This window comes from Lagopus muta, chromosome 3 (genome assembly GCF_023343835.1).
Source record: "Lagopus muta isolate bLagMut1 chromosome 3, bLagMut1 primary, whole genome shotgun sequence".
Taxonomy (NCBI): Eukaryota; Metazoa; Chordata; class Aves; order Galliformes; family Phasianidae; genus Lagopus; species Lagopus muta.
In genome coordinates this window covers 20,399,519-20,423,156 of record NC_064435.1, presented here as the reverse complement: position 1 = coordinate 20,423,156, position 23,638 = coordinate 20,399,519, and the positions used below count along the sequence as shown (strand labels likewise).

Below are 23,638 nucleotides of genomic sequence, written 5' to 3'. Positions count from 1 at the left end.
GTTTGGGTTGGAAAGGACTTTAAAGTCCACCCAGTTCCAACCACCCTGCCATGGGCACAGCTACCAACCACCACATCAGGCTGCCCAGTGTGCCCTCCAACGTGGCCTTGAACACCTCCAGGGATGGGGCACCCACAGCTCCTCTGGGCAGCCTGTGCCAGATTCTCACCACTCTCTGAGTAAGGGCTAGCAAGCCTTTTTATAAATTGGACCAACCATTCCAGAATTCAATGCTTTTACTGTTTCTAACAGACAAGTATCTCCAATGCTATCAGAGTAATAACTCTGGAAACTAAATGAGGTATGTCAACAGTGGCATAACAAAAGCACCAGGAACTAGAAATGTAATTTTGTTATCTGAGACCACAAGTTAGAATAAAATATAGCTGTGTTTAACTACAAGCCTAGTTACAACTGTCCAGAGTAATGAGAATTTAGTAAGAAAGCTATTTCACAGAATCAATTTTAAGTGCTCCAATTTCCAACTTATCTTCAAGCATTTAATTCAATCCATGTCTAAAAAGCTACTGAAGCTTTGGGTACAATGTATAACGCAGTGTGCTACTCCTAACAATCTGACAAAAATAATGCATACTGACAACTTATTAGTAATATTCAACTAATTCATTCAAATTACAAATAAGTGTCAAATCTCTTTTGAGTGTCTTATTTCTGAGGATTCCACCGAAAATCTTTTAAATATTAAAATATTTTAACATTCTGTATTTTACAATGTTTATAAGTTAGATAATTTCAACAGCAAGTTCCAGAGGGAGCATTTGATGTTATTCCTCTCTTCTTTAGAATGGGAACACAAACAACAGACTAGAACTTCTAACAGAACTGACAGAAGAAGGTGGACCTTGGGTAAGTTTCCTGTTTTTAGTCAAAAAAAAAAAAAAAAAAAAACACACATGAAAAGCCTAAAAAGGTTATTTTTTGATATTATGTAGTTCTGATACAACTAAATGCTAAAACACTTGTGTGCATCCCCTAAAAGAATAATCTTTTTCTCTTAAAGATGGTATAACTCAGCTAAAAAGCTTTAGGCGTGAAAGAAGAGAATAAACACATTATTAAAAGGGAATCTAAGCTCAAGAGGAGAGTTTCAGAATCTAAGAGAACTGTGGTTCAGTAATTTTGCAACATTTCTCACAAGCAAGGAGATGAAGACAGCTGCTACTACATGTAAACAATATTTACTTACCACCAGTACAAGTTATTCTCTAGCTGAGCACATGTATAAAGAGCACAACAGTGTAAGGAAACAATCCGTTCTCCCTGAAGCTCTGAGTATGTCTGTGCAGTGTGTTCTAATTTAGATGCTACTGAGCTTAAAGTTTCATCCACCCAGGTAGCAACCTAAGGGAGAAAGGAATAAAGAAACAGAAGATGGAAGGAGTGCGGGGGAAATAAAAAAAATAAATCAGAAAACACAACAAAAAAAGTGACAAAAATGCAGACAAGTGTCATAAAAATACAGCAAAGGCTGTACTTCACCAAACCAAAAGCTTCAGAGTTTCACATTCACTCAACTGGGTAGAAAAGTGAATTTAGATAAATTCATTTGCAGTACTGAAATCTTCAGTGTCCCTAGTTTTTCCAGTTCTTACATACAGAATGCTAACAAGCATTTTTGCTCCAGACTCCACATCAGTTTCTGCTGTAATAGCAAGAACTCAAGCATTTCAGGTAATGAGGTTAAACAGATATGCTTCAGACATTCTCTCAACTGTTCAATTGCAAGTCTATCAGATCTGAGTGGTTTTGGTTGCTTAGTTGTGTTTTTGGTTTCATTGCTTGTTCCTGACTGTTAACTTTTTTGCACTGTTACAAGACATCAATTGGGTATTTGCTCTCTTTTTTTTTTTTTTTTTTTTTTTTTTTTTTTTAATACCACAGTAGGGGAAAATGAAGAGAGATGAACAAATTAGTGAAGTATTTTCTACTACTGTTGAAGCTCAGGTACTGTGAAGGATCAACTTCTCTAAGATACACTGCAATATCTGGGGGAAAAAAAAAAAAAAAAAAAAAAAAAAAAAACACACCCCAGCATTGTCAAATTCAGAAACCGGTGTACGTCTCCTACCTTGTTATTTTCAGTGGCAACAGTTGCTCTAATACTATTTGCAGAAAGGAGGACAATCTTTTCATTGGTTAATCCCAAGAACATGGCGCGTGGGTGGTGGAGGGAAGGATTCTTTGGAGACAATAAAACAGTATTTTAGATATTCAGAGCATATGAAACATTCTGAAGGTGGGACTTAAAGACGAGTAGTACCTGTGCATTTCTATAAGGCTCCGATTCGCTCCACTTCCATTGATAGAGCTCTCCTTTACTATTAACTGCCACAAGCTCAGAATATAGGGCTCCAATAGAGATAAATTTTGTTCCATCCTGCGAAAACAGACATATGAAGTCTGCTGAACTCGAAAACAAAGATGTATTCAGCTTGTCTAAAGCTCAGCATTACCTCAAACAACAAGAAAACCTGCGGTACTGCCATTGATAGGGTGAGGAAAGAAAGAAAAAGTGTTCAGATACATTTTATTGTTTAATTGCAGGAAAATATTTGGCAATTACCTCTGGCCATTTACTAAGAATTTCCACAATATTTTAAGAATAAAACACTATTCGTGGAATTAATGATGGGAATCTCCCTTGATTTCTGGTATCTTAAAAACAGATTGCTTCTAAAAGTCTAGCTTTCTGAAAAGAATAGAAAAGCAATGAAATCCCATTATTCCATTCCTAAGCATTCTCATGCAAATATCTTCTAAGAATTTTCAAATCCATTACCCCATTAATAAAACAATTCTATCTTCTGTGTCTGAAGAGAAATAACAAACAAGGTCAAACAAGAAAAAAAAAGTTAAAAAAAAAAATCAGTGTGCTAAATATCACTTTAATGCATCACGAATATCTAGCAAGCCAAACAAGCTTTCGATTATAGGTTACTTTTCTTCCCTCTTTTTTTCTTCTTGTTTTAAGAAATGTCATACAACATCGTCCTACTTCCAGACAGCATTGCTTTGCTCAACACTTTGTACTGTACACCACCTGGATATTACAGGCCCCTTTTTCTCTTGCATTTGGTTGCATATCTGCATTACATCAACTATTCGACAGTTGTAACAACACCTCTCCAAATTTCAGTTTCCCTTTACAATGAAAAGGAATTTCAAATTACAGACTTGGGAACAGCGATAGCTTCACAAAAAATTTACTTCTGCTTATTGAGAAATATTTGCAAGGCCAGAGCATTTAACACTCCTCAGCAATTGCAGCTAAAAGAAAAATACTTGTTTTTTCTGAATTTTTTTTTTCTGCTGGTAGGAAGTAAAAATTCACTTGGGGAAAAATATAGCTCTTAAAAATGAAACAATAACCTAAACTAGTATAAAATCAAGTGATAGAAAATTCTGTCTTCTACAGCTTCAAAATCTGAAGGAAGTGCACATAACCTGCAGTAGAATAGAGATCATACACATTAGCATATTTAACTGCCTCTTTTGAATTGAAAGATACAAGCAATTCAGCCAGCTGATGGGAACCCATGTCAGACTACTAACAGAACCCACCATCCAGTACACTGATCTGCTCCCTAAATTACAAGGCTTTCCTTTCAGCTTCAGAAATTCACAACTGGGGGGAAAAACAAACAAACAAAGAAAAACACAAGAAAAAGCCACCACCTATTTTGGTTTTTCATAAATCTGGATTCACTTTCTTGTGAAAGATTATTTATTTCACTATTTTCATGCACAGAAATACAGACACTTCAAAGAATATGAGCATATCCCTTCAATAACAAAATTTATTATGCCTCTTATCAGTAGTTCAACAATATCTTGGGAAAGAAGAGAAAGATGGCAACAGACAAGAATGGAAGAAATCACAAATAACTCTCTTTAATAATATGATAACAAAATCTAAAATTAGTTAAGTCATAACAGTTTTGCTCCAGAGGGCATCTCTCAATGCAGCACAGAACCTGCATGCGAATCCAAGTCATGATTAATTGCCGTCATGTAAGTATTGCATATTCCAAAAGAGAGCCTACTGTAGTCTTAACAAAACATGTTTCTATCTCATCAGCACAAAGGAGACTTCAGAAGTTCAGTAGGAAAAGCAATTTTTCACCATGATTTTTTATTCTTGCTGATCTGTTTTATAATTTTTTATAAGCAGATTTATATGACAAATTCAAGACTAAAGAGACTCAACATTCAAAGTCTTTTCTCCCATTAAAATATCAGCAGTTCTAATCTAATAAGATTTGATCTATTAGAATTAGTTTATTTGAATTCTTAGACATCTGACTTTACTAATTTGGTGAAAAAAAACTCCGTATGCAACGTATTTCACAACATTAGTGTTCTGTTGGTATTCTACCTCTCATAAACTCAAATTTACCATCCATCCTTACCACAGAGTAATACAGCTCTGTCTCAAATGCCTATTTCGTAGCAATTCTTCACATCCTTGAATCTTTCATCTAACTTGCTTTTAACTTCCATATCTCCAGCATCTCCTTTAGGACTCTCAAAACAGAAGAAATACTTGGGATGGCCTTTCAACTAAATCACCTCCCTCATGATTTACCATGAAGAACTTCTGTCAGGAAATACCACCAACAGAACTTAAAAAAGGGGCTATGGATGTTCAGCTGAAGGACAGAATAGAAGGATTGACTAATGTTGCACAAAGATGAGAGGCCTTTCCAGTAAGGCACACCTTCATTTAACTGGAAGCTAGGGATTACAAGACTGCATATGCAAAAATGTCTGTGGGAAGAAGTTCCATATACTTAAATTGCACAACTATGAAATTACATACTCTAGCAAGTTAATTCCATAAAATACATCCAATAAAAGACTGCAGTAATTATCATAGGGCATAACTTGCTGAGTCTGCAAATAAAAACATCTTGAGTGGAAAACAGAAGGAATGAATAGGACAAACATCCTGAAGTAGCAGAATAATAAGATAAAACAGTAATAATGATGATGATAATGTTACGTTTTAAAAACACAACAGCGTTTTATATGAGAAAGACAGTACAGTATTCCTAACATGAACTAATTTATTCTCTTATGTTAAAAACCCTAAAATCTCTCTTTCCAAGTTAGATGACCTTTCCATTCAACAATTATGAAAGAGAGGGACAAACACTGCTAATTTTCACTGACACGGAAGCTCAAAGTCAACTGCCAGACAAGGTCTGGCTGGGAGAGGAATCATCTGACCAGCTATTCTTTTTTTGAGTATCTACATTTCTCAATTCGAACACCAAAACCAAGACAGGAATTAGAGGTGAATGGCTGTAAACAGTAATAAGATTTGAAGTTTACCTCCCTCTTCAATCTATCTATGCTGTGTCTAAAGGGAAAAGAAAATTAAAAAATAAAAAAAATAAAAAAAAGGCAAGAAAATAATAAAGCATTAAACTGAATCCGTTGCTTTATGAGTTTCCTAGTGCCTATTAAATTTTTTAATACCTACAAAAGGAAAAAAAAAACAACAAATCTTATGATTTTAGCAGGGGATGCAAAACATAAGGAAATAAAAACAGGATTAAAAAAGAACAACTAACTATCAAAAGGAATAACTAGTTATTTATAATCTTCCTAAGCTTATAACAAAGAATATACTTTATTGCATTCTCTCTCACAAGCTAAAATGAAATATTCAAGAAGAAAACACAGTATTTATTTGGTGAAAAATAAAGACAGGCTTATTGCAAATAAAACAGACAAAAATTTTCAGTACCTTATCTGGCCACCATTGCAAGTCTTCTCCTAGAGAAACAGGACTTTGAACAGGTGCATTCTTCTTGTCCAGGTTTGGTTCCCCCTCCTTACTTGTAGAGCCTCTTTCATTATCAAATGAGGCTCCATCAAGCCACCTTCGTTCACGCAAACGTAAAACGGACTCACGTTCACGCAACAGCTCAGAGTCTCTCTCTAAGGGAAGAAGGAGAACTGGTATGCAATTGGGTCACACCAGTGGGATAAAAGTAAGCCACTCTCTAGTAAAGACCCTTCAGGATGCAACTAACAGCAGTTAAATCTACTCACAAAGATTAAAAATAATAAAGTCCTGACATGCAACATTCAGTTTAATAACCTTTCCAAGCATGTGTACTTTAGAATTACTAAATATAAAAACAGTAAGCTAAAAATAAAGAAGTCTCAGAGTTTTGTGTGCTATCAAAAATGCTACAGCACTTTTACTTGCATTGTAAGAGGCCAAATACTTGAAAAACAGCAATTTAACGTTTTACAGTATCATATGCATTTTTGTAGTATTGTTCTTAATCAATGAAGAAACAACAAAAAAAATACTGATCTATACTGTCTGTTAGATTCATTTATGCAAACCAAAAAGAGTATTTATTAGAGAGTTTCATAAATAATGTTTCCCAAAAACAGTAATTTGAAAAGGTTAAAAGAAAGCAAGCATTAAAAAAGCTCTTGGTATACAAGCTTGATAATCCAACCCCTTTGTTTAAAGCAATATTCTATAGGACTGGATGTAATAAATTAAAGTGCATCTGTTTTGAGTAGATCAAATGAAAACTTTTCAATAGTCAGACAAGTTTTAAAAAGGATCCTTGTAGGAAAACGTTCCTTACCAAAATGCTTCCCCTCCAATTGGCCTACAAACTGTCTAAAGGCAGTACTCTGCAGTTCGCTCATGCAGATAAATTTTTTAAATCAGGTAATCAAACTAACTTCCCAAGAGTCAACTATGCATGGAAAATAAGGATTATAAAATTCGTGGTAACGTCTTATATAGAATAACCTTAGGAAAGGAAAAAAAAAAAAAAAAAGGAGGAATTTAGAAGAAGTCAAGTCAGATGCTGAATATTTGTACATGCACATAATGCATTTAACCTATTCAATACTTCACTTATGCTTACACAAGTCAACTGGAATTATATGCATGAGATGAGATGACCACATTACTGTATCATAGTTTCAATAAATCATGCCAAGTCTTGGGTATTAGAAAACTGGCAAAGTTTTTACATAAGCCAAACACAACAGCTTGTCTTACAGATATATTACATAAAATACTCTATTTCTTTTCTAGCAAACATCACTCTGACCCTTGACTAATCATTTTGTAACTGGAACTTACTCATTCAACAATTAATATACTGAAACAGGTTCATGAAAGGCAATAAATCTGTACTAAAAAAAAAAAGCACAGGAGAGGTTGGATTAACAGTCTGGAAATACTCTAGGCATTTGTACAGTGGGTTCAAAAAGCTCCAAGTTGCTACATGTTCTGTTTAAATGTTATAACTGTAATACGTTTTACAAAGCAAACAACAAAAAAAAAACACCTTAGCATTGATGAAGGTGTTTATATCAACTGCCAATAGTTCTCCCAAACCAGCTACAAAAACGCCTTCAAAGAAAAAAAAGTGAAAAAAAATGAGGTTTCTTCTCTCTCCCTGACAGTTACACACTTCTCATTTCACAAAGCTAACTTCTGTCATGGATTACCTCAGGAAATGTGAAAAAACACTGTGTAAAGAATAACCCAAAACAGGAAAAAATTGATTAAGAATGCTGCATGTCATGAGTTGTTGCTTATTTTTGAACCACATTAAATATTTGTATTGCATAATATATATTAGCAAACACTACAGAGTTTAAAAAAAAATTTAGCATGCAGAAATTTTGCACCTTGCAATATCAACAATAAGATTTTTAACAACACATGATAATGAAGGTTCTTATAGAACTTACCTGCTGAGGCTCAGAATTCAATAATAATTTTGATGAATAACAAAAAAAATCTACTTGTCTACTCTGTATCTGACATGGCATCACAGTCTAATTTCATGTTAAATTGGAATCTAAACCACCACTGTGTACTACCACTAGCTTTGCACAGTAAACTACTTATTACAAAGAAAAAAAGGTGCAAAATTACCTCTGGATGAGCCTAGCCTGGAAAGTGATGAGCGCCGAAAGGATGGATAACCAAAGTAACTAATATCTTCTGAAAACATAGCATCAGCATCAATAATGACACTTGGGTGAGCAGAATGTATGTCAGCATCCAGAAGAGACATAAGATCCTCTATAAGAGGAGACAAGGGTCTTAAGTGAATAATCAGCTACTTAAAACATCAGCTAGAGAGACCATCAACTAAATAAACATTAAAAAAAAACCAAAACAACCTATCTATTAGTCGAATTTCTGCTCTTCAGATTCACCAGTTCCAACTCATGTGCCTCCTACACACCCACATTTACAATCAAGCATGGTGGTCTAGTGCACAAAACTAGCTTCCTTACCAAAACTGCTCTCTGTCTCTTATCTAACCACATTTCACACACAAGTCTTGCCCAAAACATTTTTTTTTTCATATTTTTTTTTTTTCAAATTTTAGCCTTTCACTTGGAAGAACAAAGACCTACAGCAAGGTGGATACAAGTACACAGATGTGCACAGCACTCGTGCACATGAAACTCTTAAGATGATCTAGAATTAAGGAAGGATGGTGAAAGCCGGCCTTTGCAAAGCCGCATTTTTGATGTCAAAGACTACAGTTCCTCTACTGAATGTTTCTTTCAGACAATTACATACTTAATCTTCACATGGTAGCTACATTAAGAACAACAGCAGTTATCTGGAAGAAAAGCATTTGTTTCCATTTATTTAACATCACACATTTAAAAAAAAAAAAAAAAAATACCCAGAGGATGAAACTATATGATCTTGTGACAACCCGAGCTACTCCTAAAAACCCAAATTTCTCTGAATAGTGAATTTCACTGAATTATCAAACAACTTCCTTCTGCTTATAACCAATAGCTAGCTACCACACAAGGCTACTGAAAATGCATGTAATTTAGCAAAGTCCAAGAACGCTGCCCAACAAGACAAGTAAACCAGATGACCATCTTGCTGCTACAGAAGGAACAGTCCTAATTCTCTCCTTTAGCTCTATGGCAAGGAATCTCCTTGGGCCAATGTGGGAAATCCGAATCTAAAAAAAGTAATTTCAGGCCATAAACTTGCCAAACAAACAACCACTAACATACAAACAAGAGGGTATCCAGAAACTGAACAGTTGCCTGATATCCTCACTCACTGTGAGAGCTCAACTGTTTCCTTTAGTGACACGAAAGGTGTTAGAGACATTCACACCCCTGCAAATCACAACACTCATCCTTGCATTTTTCAGAGAAAGTTTAGAACTTCAATATATACCAGCCATCAGTCGTCCCCAGCAGAAATGAGCTGACATAAAAACAGAGCTATAGAAGTGAGCTCTGTGGACTTCAAAACATGCTGGGAGAGATTTTTGTAATAAATAAATAAATAAATAAATAAATAAAAAATGTTACCCACTAAAAGCATAGTCTGTGCTAGAAGCACAACATTTGGAATTGAGTAGTCCATGCAGTACATTTTAGAAAGTCATCCTGCTCATGAAGCCTAGTAAAAGAAAAAAGTCTTATTTGGCAAACATGCTCCACCTTACCAGAACATTTTAGATGTCTCAGGGTGGTTTTACCTACTGCCTGTTTTATCCATTTTGCACTGAAACACTGAAGTAGCAGAACACCTCACCTTAAGAGCATCAACTTGTAAGAACAATAGTTGAGAAGTTGGAAAGACAGACAATATTTTGTTGTACATTTTGATGTTCACACACTGCTGGTCTTCCCTCTTCCCACATTCAACCCTATCACTTATTCCTAGGTAAGCTCCAACCTTTATACAGTCTCACAACTTGTTCTTGCACCCAGGTATGAACTGAAAAAAAAAAAATAATCCTGATCTCTATTAGGAACAGAATTGGTCAGCACAGAAAAGAACTTGCCAGCCTCATTCAAAATGCATGGTGTGTGCTTTACGCTAAGCTAGAAATTCTCTTCTAAGAGAATTTTGGAACTAACTAACTTGGAACACTAACACACACACACCCCTGGAAGTATTCTAAAAATCTTGAGCCTTGTTTCCAAACAGGAGAGTTAAAATTCAAACAATCAGATCCAAGAACCAAAACTATGCATTTTTGGCTACATACGCATTAATGCAAGTGAAGAAATCAAACCTTTCTTACCCTCTTCTTTCAGCTTCAAATCAGATTTTAAGTTTTCTTCCAATATTTCTGCAAGAGATCCCCCTTCTGCCATCCTCTATACCAGCAAACAAAGGTGCTAAAACCAGTAGGGATAAGAGCCAAATCCAGTCCCCTCCGAACATCACTGGAATTTTTTAGTTCTGTGAAAACACAGATACTGCAAGGCTACATCCAGTTTAAGAATCCAGGTGTGGGAGCAGAGGGAGAAAAGAAAAAAAAGCCCACTAAACCCTTTCTATGACTTTTTTTTCCCCCGTTTTTCAGGAGAGTCCCATAAGATGATATCATTCATTTCCTGCGCAGTGAAAGATCAGAATCAAACCCCTCAAATACTAACTTAGATGTGATGATGATTCTGATCAGTCCATTTAAGTAAGGAAGGACCTATCATTTCCTGAGTAAATTTGATTGAAAATTGGCATGAAAAACATAGCCAGGGCAGAAGAAATGAAAAAAGAAAAAAAAAAAAAAAAGAAAAAAAAAGATGAGGAAAAGACACTACCAGTAAATACATCAACACCAATTCAAGTACTGAAAATATTTCTATTTTCCAATAGCTCCATGGATAGCATTAACACCATTTCCTACAGATCCATTATTTCAAGGCATTGCCAAGACTGATCAGGACATCCAGCAGAGCTCACATCAGATATTTACACATAAGGAGGGAATCATGAGGTCTTCCTTATTCTCAGCTGCATATTTTTATGAAACATGCAGAAATAAGTCTTCAGTTTCTCCACTTCTTTCAAACTGGCAATACTGTGACACCAAAGACAAAATTTTGGTTTCCTAGTCAACCAGACATCAGCAGAACTCCAGAATTCATTTCTTGGTAACTTATGTTTATTCAAACTATTACTAAATTTCATGTTCATCCTCAAAATCAAGAAGAAAAATAAAAAGCAAAACAAAAAAAGCACACTAACAAAACCATAGCTAACATGCACATAACTGTCCTCGCTAAAGGAAAGCCACTGAACACCCAGGTTTTAAACTGATCCCTACACTTTGTTCTGGTTCCCACCTCTCCTCACTGCAAACCAATACAGTAAATACCGCTGATGCAAGCCAGTCTCTTCTCTCTTCCAAAAAAGTGGATTTTTACTTTTTTCTTTTTTCTTTTTTTTTTTTTTTTTTTTTAAACAATTCATCTCCGATTCCAAAAGTCAAAGTACTCCGGATGCTGCCAAAACCAAGTTTCACAAACAAGTTTCACAAACTCCGCTAGTGAGAACCTAATACATGAAGCGGAAGTTACCAAGCAAATATGCACGTATCTGAATTCTACCAAACCAGACACTGATAGCACAAAGCCTGGAAGAAGCCTGTAGCACAATTTGAAATGAACAGGAAATTTTTTCTACGCAACTTTGAGTCTTTGCTATGAGAAATGATTTTATTCTATGCAGCTTCTTCCTTGATTTTTCCTCATATATTTGTTATTTATCAAACGAAACCCCACTCTGTTCACATTACTACCATAAAACAAAAGAAATGGGACTCGTCAGAAAAGTCAGAGTACATAAGGCTCTAGAAATACAATTACTAAGAGAACTTCATTAGAGCAATTTGTACAGAAAGCTTTTAAGACACTTTTTGTTCTCTTAAGACACTTGTGAAGAATTGCTTCTTTTATAAAAAACAAAAATCAGATGATAACCCTTACAAATTCTAACAGGAACTATAGCACAACTGATATACCAATGAAATCCTGATGTATTAAACACAAACTTATTTTCCAGCCACAGCGAAATTTCTTTCTTTCATTCATTACTTTAAACCAAGTGTAAGTTTCTCTTTAAAAAATAAAAATAAAAAAGCACACCAAACCTCTCTGCCTTGGGAAGTTTAGAGGAGTAACCCAAAGGGCTTAATTTAAGAACAGCACCAGACATGCAAAAGGGAGAACATAGAAATTAGCATACTCTTGTTAATTAAAACACAGACCTTCCAAAACCCCAAGGCAAGGAGCAGCCTTGTCATTTACTTTTGTTGTGTTTGGAAGGAATAAAACCTTTTAATCTGACATCATAAAAAGCAAAAGCTCTTCACCTTTCAGAATCACTTATGGATACCCTGACTAAAAATAGAATGCAAATAGCAATTATTAGTTATCTACATTTTTTTTCTATGAACTTTGTTACAGGTCCAAAAAGAACATACAGAGGCAAGACCACAAGAAGAATGGAAATCTCATAGAGCAAAAAACTTAAAAATTGGTTCTACGTTGTTCTGAAGGGCAAAACGTTGTTGGTTTTTTTGCCACACTCCTATAGGCAAGGTTCTCTAGTCATCAGGTTTTCTTGTAATCAAATGATACAAGTAGAGACTGGTAATTTATACCACGTCATATACCAGCAGTGGAGTCACAACAGCACTGACCACTGCTCAGCTCCACTTCTCCTCATGTTTTGATCACATTCCGTTAAAAGTGCATTTCTGTGCAACAAAGTTATTTGAGTACTACTGGCAAAAGTAACAGACACAGAAAACACCGCAAGCTCTAAGAACTGTGAATTACATCCTTGCAGACTGGTACTAAGACATAACATTTCATTTCAATTGAAACTCCATCTCTTTTCCCACAAAAACTGGCAAAATTTAGCTCAGTTGCTCTGTGGGATAAAAGGGAAAAAATATTCATATTAATCTCATCGTATAACAACATTCATCTCTTACAGGAAAGATTAGCCTAAAGAGGTGAGATGCTTTAAAAATTCAGCCACAAAGTCGGTTTCTAGACAGCTACCATAGACAGTGAAACTCTGCACCCTGGTTTAACCTATAATCTCAATTACGAGAGGCAGCGCAGGCACCTTAAAAATAAAAGCAGCTAGTTACAGGTTGTCAGGTAGTCCCCTATTCACTGACCTCTATGATCCCAAGAGGTGTTAAGGCAATAGATAGTGCTGTAGAAAGCTGGTTAGTACAGTTAAAAGGAGCATTTACTGTGAATGATTACTAGCAGTCATCAGTCATTAGACCTGGTACATTTGTAGTAGGAACTACTGCTTTGAATACATGCAAAGCATTAAGAGAATTCAATTACACCAATGCACCTAATGCTATGAAACTGACTGCTAAAATAAAGACTCAAGGAGCAAAGAAGCTTTGACAGAGCTGCAGCTTTGCTGCAGAACAAAAAAGCCTTTGTCTATTTGCATGGTGGACAAGATAAAGATGAAGGAAGCCCATGAATCTTCCTGGTGAACCAGATGAGCAGAAAAAAAAAAATCTGTTAGAAAAACAGCAAAACGTCATTCTGACACACAGAAAGAATTAATATGTAGCCAGAGTTTAGATGTGCTCTTATCACACAGTGCACCTGGTACAAACAGTAGATTTGGCTGCAGTTTTCAAATGTTTGCTTGGCAAGAATTGGGTTACCTTATTTAGCCAATGAAATGACTCAAAGTCTTTCCTAAAAAATCAATTACACGGGACAGACAATATTTCAGGAATAGCTGGACTTCAATTATAGCATTAAATCTGTATTGCCAAATACTACACTGTTCATGAGAGGTACTTGAGATGACAAATTCTCAGTTTAACTGTAACAACTGCAAACCACTTTGCCCTCACTTAACCGCTACACTTTGAGAATATGCGTTAGTATTAAAAATAACATGCAGGTGACTGACTGGAAAGTCTTAGAATTAGCTTTTACAAGCCACATAGCAGTCTCAGCACCTCATCAAGCAGCAAAATACAGATGTAAGAAATGCTCATGTTACAAAGCTAGGGTTCTTAAAAAATAAATCGCTTTCATGCCATCCATGGAATCAAGTTATCCTTTAATGCCTAATCTAATCCCTCAAAACATCCCACTGCATCTTTTGTTTTGTGCATCTTTACACTTTGCTCCTGAAATAACTGTCTTCACTGCACACCTTGCACAGCACGGAGCATGCTATGAGTATTTATATGCAGAAAAATAAGAACATACTGATATTTCCTTATCAAAAGTTACAGGATACAAACCTCCAGGAAGGTATGATTCACTTGCTGTGTCATCCCCATCATCTCCATCTTCATCATCCCGACTTAACAAATTATTTACAGCAAGATTTACATCAAGATTTGTTCGCTGGAGTTCCCGAATGATAATACTTCTGGACTTTCCTTGTAAAACAACTTGTGCCTGTAAGTACAGAGAATAATTATTACTAACCATGGTCAGCTCACTATTTTTCCTTAGATAAGGATGCTTAATTCTAGAGGTAGTCTAACAAAAACCAAGAGTCTCAGAAGTCACTGACAGTACATACATGCAAAGACTCATTTCTTTTCTCAGCACCTTGTACTAGATATTTTACTTTCTATCATTTTAATTTAGGCTGAATTACTCCAACCTTGGTGCTGCATTTCCTTATGGGTCACCTTAGGATTTACTCACTGAAACACTTAATGTGGTAGGCAAGGAATAACACTGAAACAATCTATTTCTGAGAATTTCCTGTATGTTTCCACAGTAGTGTTAAAGTATGTCAATCAGCAGATTTCTGCTGATTTTTGCTTTCAAAAACTACACTTCAATCCCTGTTTTTTTGACACTCGATTCTCTTTCCAGTGTTCTTTAACATATAGCCACCTCCTCTGCTTTTCTTACCATTCTGTTCCTAGAGGCTCACTTTCAGCAGTTTCTCCTGGGTTTATACTAGAAAAGCATAAATATGAAAGAAACCTTCCAAATATTAAACAGAAGCATTCTGGTTTCTTCCACAAACTCAAGGCCCCAGAGCATTTTACATTTCCAGACTGACTACTCGCAGAAAAGATGACAGACTTCTGGAAGGTTACAAGCAACACGAAGGTAAATACTAAACTACTACTGGACGTTCTCATAATACTGTAAAAATGAGGCACCAAATAAAATAGTTTGGTAATAAGAAAAAGAAGGGAGGGAGGCAAGGGAGGGAAACAGAACAAGATTTAACAGGGTACAAAGGCAAACTTTGCCATAATATTAAATGCCAGAAGTTATTTACAAATTTTTGGTATACAGCAGAATGTATGTTTTATAGACCAGCTCTGGAGCTCCTTCCCACTAGTCTGTTTTAAACATTTTTGTTCAAAAGACAAAGTATGCTTTTTAAAAAATACAATATACAAAGAAAAAGGAAAAAGATGATAGGAATGGAAGCAATGCTAAGACTTTACCAACAAGCCACATATTAAAATACAGAACAGAGCAGTGCTTCTTTTTTATGTACGATATCAAATACTTCCATAAGCTCTCAAAAAAAACAACCCCATGTGGATACGAACAAGGTAGACACAACAAAAAGCACAGCTTAAAGATATATCTGGAGGTCACATAACTTGCTGAAAGCAGGGCTAAGGTGAGGTAACTAACACCTCCAGTATCTTGCTGCTGTGAAGACAGAAGCTCCCAGGTTTTACTACGTTTGCAATTAAAGAAGAGACAGGAAATCAGCCTGCTACTGGTGTGTCTGCAAATACTAAGCCTGCTGGTTCCTATCTCGTGCTAGCCATGCTATAGGCCACAGAAAGCATGTGAGCAGATTATCTTTGCCCTAGCAACTTAGCATACGTATTCTAAGTGTAGCAGACCAGCAACTTGCACTAAGAATTAAAATGCATTAATTTGTTGCGTATTCTGAACATATTTTCTTGAAGCATGGAGAAGAAATTGCTTCAAGAAACTACTGACTCATAAATCACAAAAAATCCATCAGTTTATCCAGGTTGTGGTGCACTGACAGGTAAAAGAAGAACAATTTATACAAGAAAATAATCAGTTCCATTTGCTAAACAATTAAGTGCAGGTTTTCATGAAGAAAAAATATTTATAAGATTAAATAGGTTGAATGTTTTTCACCTAAATCTAATAGGGATTGCTCCTTTCACTAAAAAAACAAAAAACAAAAGCAACAAACCTCAGCCTGTCCCCTTTTCTTACGCTCACTCAAGAAACAACTTTTGTTATCTACACACTTTATGACTTTCAAATATTTGACTCTTCAAATGAAGAACACACGACATTCCTCCTCGACACTGAACAGATTACAAATGTATCTTGTCTTAGGGAAAGTTTGGGAAATGAAAATGCAAGCATTATATACCATCAGCCCTTGGAGAAAGCACAGTACTATTAAAACACTTTCCTGCTCAAGTTTTTGAGAAAAAGCTCAGGTACCTGTGAAATGAGTTCCTCTGGAATGACTGATGCTGGAATCACAGGTTGTGGCTGACTCCCCAGCAGACCGGATCCTCTGTCTCTCCCTGTGCGTATAACTCTGGTCTGCCTTCGAGAATCTCGAGCTCCAGCAGATGACCTCCCTGAAGATCCTCCTCCACTTCCACCAACCCCTGAACTCCAGCGGCTCCTAGAAGGATTTAGATATTCTTATGGCACCATTTCCAGAAATATGGCGTCAGTTTTACTATTAATAATAACTTGTAGACTGTCTAAAAAGTACAAGAGATTGACTTCATAGGCAGACATTACTAAAGTCTGTCACAAAACTGATAAGAGCACAAGGTTATTTGATAAAGTTCTGAATCAGACAAGACATATAAAGCAGGACTCCAAGTGGAAGATGCCCAGGCCAATTCCCTGAGCTTCTAAAAGCAACAGGATCAGAGGTATAATATCTAACACTCAACTGTTAACTTTTTACTATAAAAGCACAAAAGCAAAGCTCCAAGGTCAGTGGATTGACATAAGGTCTCTATACTCCCATGGCTCTTCAAAATTCTGAGACTTGATTCACATTAATAAACTGCCTTACACTACACTGAAAAAGATCATGTAACAGACTTGACTGCAAGACAAACCTGATACCAGGTAGTTCTTCAATTCACACAGGTTTTCAAGAGATACTCTACTCTGGCCCTACTGCTACTGGAGAAATCAGGACCAACTCTCCAGAAATGCAGAAACTGACTGAATAAGCAGCTTTTTTTTTTTTTTTGTAAGTCAGTATTAAAACAAGATAATAAAAAACTGATTCGTGGAAACAGACATCTCACAGCATTACAACTTCCTACTAATCTTAACACCATAGAACTGAGTTAAATGAATCTGCTCTGGAAGTAAGACTAGATGCTCTGTTGTCCTGAAAAGCTAGAAGAGACTCCAGTTTGTCTTCATGGTTACTGCACAAATCAACTGTAAAGGGTATTGCACATGGTATTATTGTTATTTTTAAAATAATTTTCAAAGATCTAGTATGGAAAAATCTATCAAGACAAGAGAAATGTTCTCTGAAACAATATCTAAAATTCACATTAAAAGTGTATCATCTGCAGATGAAAAAGCTAATTAAAATAAAAAATAACTGCCTTATATTTTGTAGTTTAAGTTAATTGTCAACATCTTTCTCTTTCCTTCTGACAAGACCACACAGAGTAACTCAAGCATCTACCTAAGGTGAGGCCCTTTCACAGACACAACCACATTTTCAGGATTCTAGTCAGCAAACACACAGACAGTAGCTCAGTACAAGACAATAAGCAATACAATCATGACATCAGCAAATGTCTTATCTCATGATTTGGAAAAAGAGCTCACAAAAAGATACTAGCAGGGAGAAAAAAGAGAAATTTGATTTAAAGTAAGCTAGTTATTTTGCTTCTGCAGGCTGGTAAAAGGGCTGAGAGAAGACAAGTTGAAAGTCCATTTCAACTCTTGGCAGGGAAGACAGGTTTAAGAAAAGCTTATGTATTACATGTTAATACTTGACTACCGATGCATCTCTCTACTTCAGTGTCGATGACAGTTGAGAGATCTAACAGTTGAAAATATTTGTATATATATAATGGCTCAAATATTCCAAGTGTGTCCTATCTTGACAACTAAGAGGCATCAGAAAACTGTTTTCTTTAAAAAAATAAAAATGAAAAAAATCACACCACACCAGCTATTTACTGTACTAGCTCAAGTTAGATCAGGTCTGGGGACACCCACTGACTTAGTGCATTGCCATCTTCAGGCATTAATTTTAGTGTAACTAGAAGATAACTAAAATGTGGTTGAAACCTGTTCTTTAAAAAACGACAGGAGACAGGCTTAACTCCTTCAACTCTATAGCATTTAATACACGCACTCCTTTATATAACCTTGGTACAAAAACACCTTCATAAAATCCACCTCCCTTTTGTTTGCAAAGCCTTTTTTTTTTCTTCCCCCCTCTATCCAGACACCTTTCAAGTAAACTTGCATTCACCCACAACAGTGGAAGAAAAAAAAAAACCAAAACAACCATAAGGACATAATTCTGACCTAAGCTTTCTAACCTAAAGAGATTACTGACGTTGAATGGCAGTCTTCATGTTCCCACATCTCCCCACCGCCCACTAGAACGACGGCCATCTTCCAAATCCCACCATCTAACTTAAGGACTCCACCATTTCAATATTTTAAGATTCGGTTTATGAGGCAAGCACTCTCACTTAATGGAGAAGTTACAGTACCCAATGTTACTCTATGAATTTGGTGCATGCATAATTTTAATGGTTACGGTCAGGTAAAAATAAGTTCAACACATTCCTGATCTGAGGAGAGACATCTCGCACTTTCATCAGCAGGTTTTTAAACACAACAGGACTAATATGCCTTTAAAGTTTAACAAATGAATTTAAATTCAGGAGTACTAAAGTTTCACAGGAAGCTGGGGTATGGGGTATCTTTCATGTAACTAATCTTCCAGCAAAATTAGCTTCTGTGGTAATAAATTCACATTGAAGGAAAAACTGTAGTTCTTCTCCCCCTTTAACAAGATGTTCATATGCAGAAAGTACAGTTTCTAAAAGCAAAGCTCTTTATTATGGTCAGTTACCTCAGAAAAGCATGTTCAACTTCTTCTAAAAGTACGTAACAATTTACTTTGAATTGTGAATCTGTACGTGATTACGTACACATGATTTATTTAAAATTGCTATATGGAGGGACACCATCAATTTTAAAGCTAACGTTTAAAAAATTGAGTCTGTAGAGTTGATTCAGTACATAGTAAAACTTCAAAGGTCCTAAGTGATAACCTTTTAGAATGTTTCCTTCCTATTAATATGGATAAAAACCCCAACTAACAAAATGCAGCTTATTACTTAGGGCAGGAGTAAGGGAAGGCACAATAAAACTGAGTACATGAGCCCATACAGAGTACAGAATGAAGACTCTTCCTGCAGAAGTGCACTCCTTTTACTTTACAAGACAATCCTATCAGATAGCTTAAATTGATTGCGTCCCTCTAAAGAAACTGTATTTCACAATGAAGTAACCAAAAGAAACAGTCAGAAGAAGACAACACAGCCAAAACAAGTTACTTTCCACACATACACGAAGAATGCTCCATATCCTAAGTACTGAAGGGTCACTTGCATATCTGTCATTTTAACCAAGTCAATAATGTTTATTATACCCTATCTATACAACTGCTGTATAATTAATGATATGTTCCCTTACACATACTGCATACAATTTATATATGTGTATACACATATACTCAAATATGGAACAAACAGATTGCAGCCTCAATCCTATCAAAACTTACCCAAGGGTGTTGCCTGCCAGTCTGCCCAGAGTTTCAGAACCAGACAGAAACCATGGGGAGTCACTAGTCCTGCCTGGCCTGGATGTCCTTCCTGCCCCTGAGCCACTGCTCAACTTTGAACTGAAAGTAAAAGATGGTAAATCAGTCACAAAACAATCCCAAATGGGTTAAGAACAAAACCTGGAATCCCAGGTCTAAATTCTCAGGGACTTAGTCTGGTAACATACCAGCTTAAGCAACACCCTTGGGGAATATTCCAAACTAATCTAACTGTATATTAAGAGGTAAACTGAAGAAAGAAAATGGAAAGCATGTCTACTAGTTTGTATGTACACCAGCAATCCGTAACAGCACAGCTGCAAATACACATTAAGCTAATCAGTGATTTGAGATAGCCACTGTGTTTTCAGTTAGAATTGGCAATTATCATTTGTACACATATGCTATCTGTAGACCTGAGCCTGAATTTGCTTCTTCAAGATTAATAAGTATTTTACATCCAAACAGTAACTGTTACGTAGTCCTGTTGAGGACTTACCTGGAGCTGAAAGTAGCAGATCTAGAAAGTAAGCCTTTCCAGATGGGACCGCTTTCAGAGTGGATTCTACAACAGGCTTAACACTTTAAAACAGTTTCTTTCACAATGACTATTTTTGGTAGGGTATGTTTCTTTAATTTATTGACATCCTATCTCACTTACGTTTTAGAGCCAAATCTAGTGTTTATTCCTACACCAGTTTGTCAAGCTAGGCTGTTTGGCTGCATCACCGTAACTGTTATGTATCTACTCAAAATACCCATTCCATAGGCAAACAAATACCAAACCAAAAAAGCAGTCAACTGCTTATACACTTCAAAGAAACATTTAATATAAAGAAAAGTGTTTCTTACCCATCGCTATTATCAGGTTTACCCAATTCCAATCTGTCTGGCTGAACTGAAAAACCAATCCTGCAGACTCTACCATCCTATATTTAAAAACAAGAAAATGAAGCGTACAAAATTGAAATGCAAGACAGCGTTACAGGAAAAAAAAGCAAGCAAAAACAACTTTTCAGTTGCTGAAGAATATTTATCAATTTGACATTTGAAGAATTGGTTTTAACTCTACAGCATCAAATTTGTTATCTGAACAGATTGAATCATTTACCTCAAGAAGAAATGCAGCATGATTTGGTCCCACCACACACTGTTTAATAGTAGCCTGTTCCAATACATTCAGAGGGGGGTGGCTGAAAACAAAAAGTGAGCATGTAATATTTTTAAACTTTTGAAGCCTGGAAGAAAACAAAAACAAAACAAAAAAAAAAACAAACAAAAAAAGCAAGCAACAAACAAACAAGTGGTACATGGAAGGAACAGTGTGCAGCAAAGGTCACTGATAAAAACATTCAAGAATGACTAAACATGTATCGGTTAAAGCAACTGTGATGTGTTTCCAGTTATTAAGAACAGAAAATGTAAAACAAAACATTAAAAATGACAGATTCTTCATTTGATTTGCTCATTAACAAAAAGTGCCGTATTTCAGGAGTCATTTAATAAAGTGGGTATTTAATAATTTAGCATATCATCACCAAAAATGTAACATGTTCACCTTAATAACAATTCTCTTACGTAAGGCATTTCTGAACATTAGTACTAGTACTGAAGCTTTAAGGCTACAGATACAATACAGACTAAATTCTTGTTGGAAATATCATACTTTCCTAAATTACTTACAGCATCATGTAATACACCTTACCTGTTTAAATTATATTTGTTCAGCTTCTCTGATACTTCCCTTAGCCTGAAAAAAAAAAAAAAAAAAAAAAGAAATGAAGATGTTAGATGTTATTTGAGAAATATCCTTCTATTGTACATAACACCCACATAACTGGCACAATTACAACATGATTTTGCATAGTTGGCAGGGATACTTCAAGATACTACACACTGATTAAATAGAAAATCTGAATCTCACATTTAACTATTAACAATCTGCTGAACAGCAAACAAACCCGCTGACATTACAGTAGGGGACAGTGAAAGTGCATTATTGGAATCAATTTACTACCAGATGCAATGAAGCTTAATATAAATGGTACTCACTGCTCGGAGACTACATCAGAAATGAGGGTACTCAGTTTCAAATTAAGTTTTTGTTTTGAAGGTTTTTTGTTTTACAGTGTTACCCTTCCACCTACTACCTTGCCACAGAATCCTCCTTCTCCTGCATTTTGGTATCTTTTACAAGTCACTATCAGAAGAGTGCCTTGTTACAGTCATTAATAACTTCACACACAAGCAGAGGAAGCAACAAGCACTAACTCTAGATACGTTTTTACTTCCTTCTAATGAGTTTCAATACAGAATCCCACAGCAGACTTGATTTCCACGTTCTAAGGAATCCAAGTACATGCTATGTTTGAGCTAAACAGTAAGCTCCCCAGAACCAAATGGACAGGAAAATACATACAAAAGCCAGCATCAAAAGGCACAAACAAAAAACTGACCAGTAGAAAAAATAACTCAAATAAAACTCATCATTCTCTATGGGATTATTAAAAATATCACATTTATTAAAAGGGAAACTGTTTCCAAAAGAACCTCCAGCTCAGCTCACTTGTATGGTACAGCAGCAAAGTGGAAGATAAGAACCCAAAAAGTTGGTCAATCCACAGACTACTTCTGCTTAGCCAGCACAGAGTCCCAAAATAGAAACCAACACAGTAATTCCTACCCTTACCACTGACCTAGAAAAGATGCTCTCATAATACCAGGTAGGCATTTCAGGTAAATCTTGGGCTTCTGCCTTCCAAAATACAAGCAACCTGAAAGAGTTCCTACAGACCTTCCAAACTTTAGCTAGAGTATTTGCGTTATAGAAACATAAAAAAAAAAAAAAAAAAAAATCAAGAGATGAAGCCTGTAAAATAAAAGTCTTCCTAATGGAAGACTCTTCTTTATTATGTTTATCTTAATACCAAGATTAGTTATCAAGTTAGGTTATCCAGTAACCAACTACACAGCACCCGGGGGGGGAGGATGGAGAGTGGAGGGGAGAAAGAAACCACATCTGTTAGAGAAACAAAATAATTTACGCTGATAGAAATAGCTTTACACTCAATACAAGCACAAAATAGAAGTATCCCAGTGAAAGGGGAGCAGGCAGGAGGCAAACACTGGCAGCCACACTCTGCACTCCCAGCCAAGCTGCTGCTCTTCCAGGGGGGCAGTGGCAGCATCCCAACTACCAGCCACAGCTTCTTCACACAGAGAAAGGAAGATTCCGTGAAGGCCGCATCCAAAAAGCGACTACTGAACGTGAACTTCATATTCCACCATATACCATAGAAGGTACCCCATACCAGTTATGAATTACTGTGGGATACTGAATGAAACCCCAAAGATGAGTGCCACATAGTCTAAATGCTACAAAGTCCTATAAACCAGCAGCGATGTGCTGCACAACATATGGCTAGGTAAACATCCTTGAGGTTTCATGTCTTAAACGTATCACCAGGAGATTACAAGGAATACTGACTAGGTCTCTGTTAGCATTCCTCCTCTTGGCAAGCAGGAATGGGAAAACCACCTCTAAGTTCACAGCATTGCCTGAAGAAAAGCTGGCAGCACATAAAGTAATGCTTCACTGGGAACAGTTATTAATGGTCTACCCACAACATCTAGCTCCTTTATGAGCTTTATGTCATGACTATAGTAAGAGACTTACCCAATTTGTAAAAAATCATCTTCACCTTTTTTTAACTTGTTAAAAAAAAAGTGATAGGGAAAACATTCAGCAAGGTAAGAGTTGCGTGTTCTATGAGACTGTCAGCAATGCCAGTCTGAAGAGCAGATCTACCTGCAACAAGTCAAGATCAAAAGAGAGCTAACATGGCTCAGAGAGGTTTCTGACAACACCCAGAGTGAGAGCAGGTTATAAGCTACAATACTGAAAGTATTATGCTTGCACAAACCTCCCCATCTGTTCTGCAGCTGCTGTATCAGACTTGA

General features: G+C 36.1%; 1 protein-coding gene across 1 annotated transcript in view; it reads right to left on the bottom strand.

Annotated features, from left to right (window-relative positions):
* UBR5 (ubiquitin protein ligase E3 component n-recognin 5) overlaps positions 1–23,638 on the bottom strand; it is a 79,581-nt gene that overhangs the window by 45,330 nt on the left and 10,613 nt on the right. The window contains exons 2-12 of the mRNA XM_048939052.1: positions 21,384–21,428; positions 20,790–20,871; positions 20,531–20,607; positions 19,640–19,759; positions 16,282–16,471; positions 14,103–14,262; positions 7,952–8,101; positions 5,774–5,985; positions 2,282–2,398; positions 2,090–2,200; positions 1,208–1,362 (exon numbers count right to left, since the gene is read on the bottom strand). Of these exons, the coding sequence (XP_048795009.1) occupies positions 1,208–1,362; positions 2,090–2,200; positions 2,282–2,398; positions 5,774–5,985; positions 7,952–8,101; positions 14,103–14,262; positions 16,282–16,471; positions 19,640–19,759; positions 20,531–20,607; positions 20,790–20,871; positions 21,384–21,428 (1,419 nt within the window). The remainder of the gene's footprint in view (positions 1–1,207; positions 1,363–2,089; positions 2,201–2,281; positions 2,399–5,773; positions 5,986–7,951; positions 8,102–14,102; positions 14,263–16,281; positions 16,472–19,639; positions 19,760–20,530; positions 20,608–20,789; positions 20,872–21,383; positions 21,429–23,638) is intronic.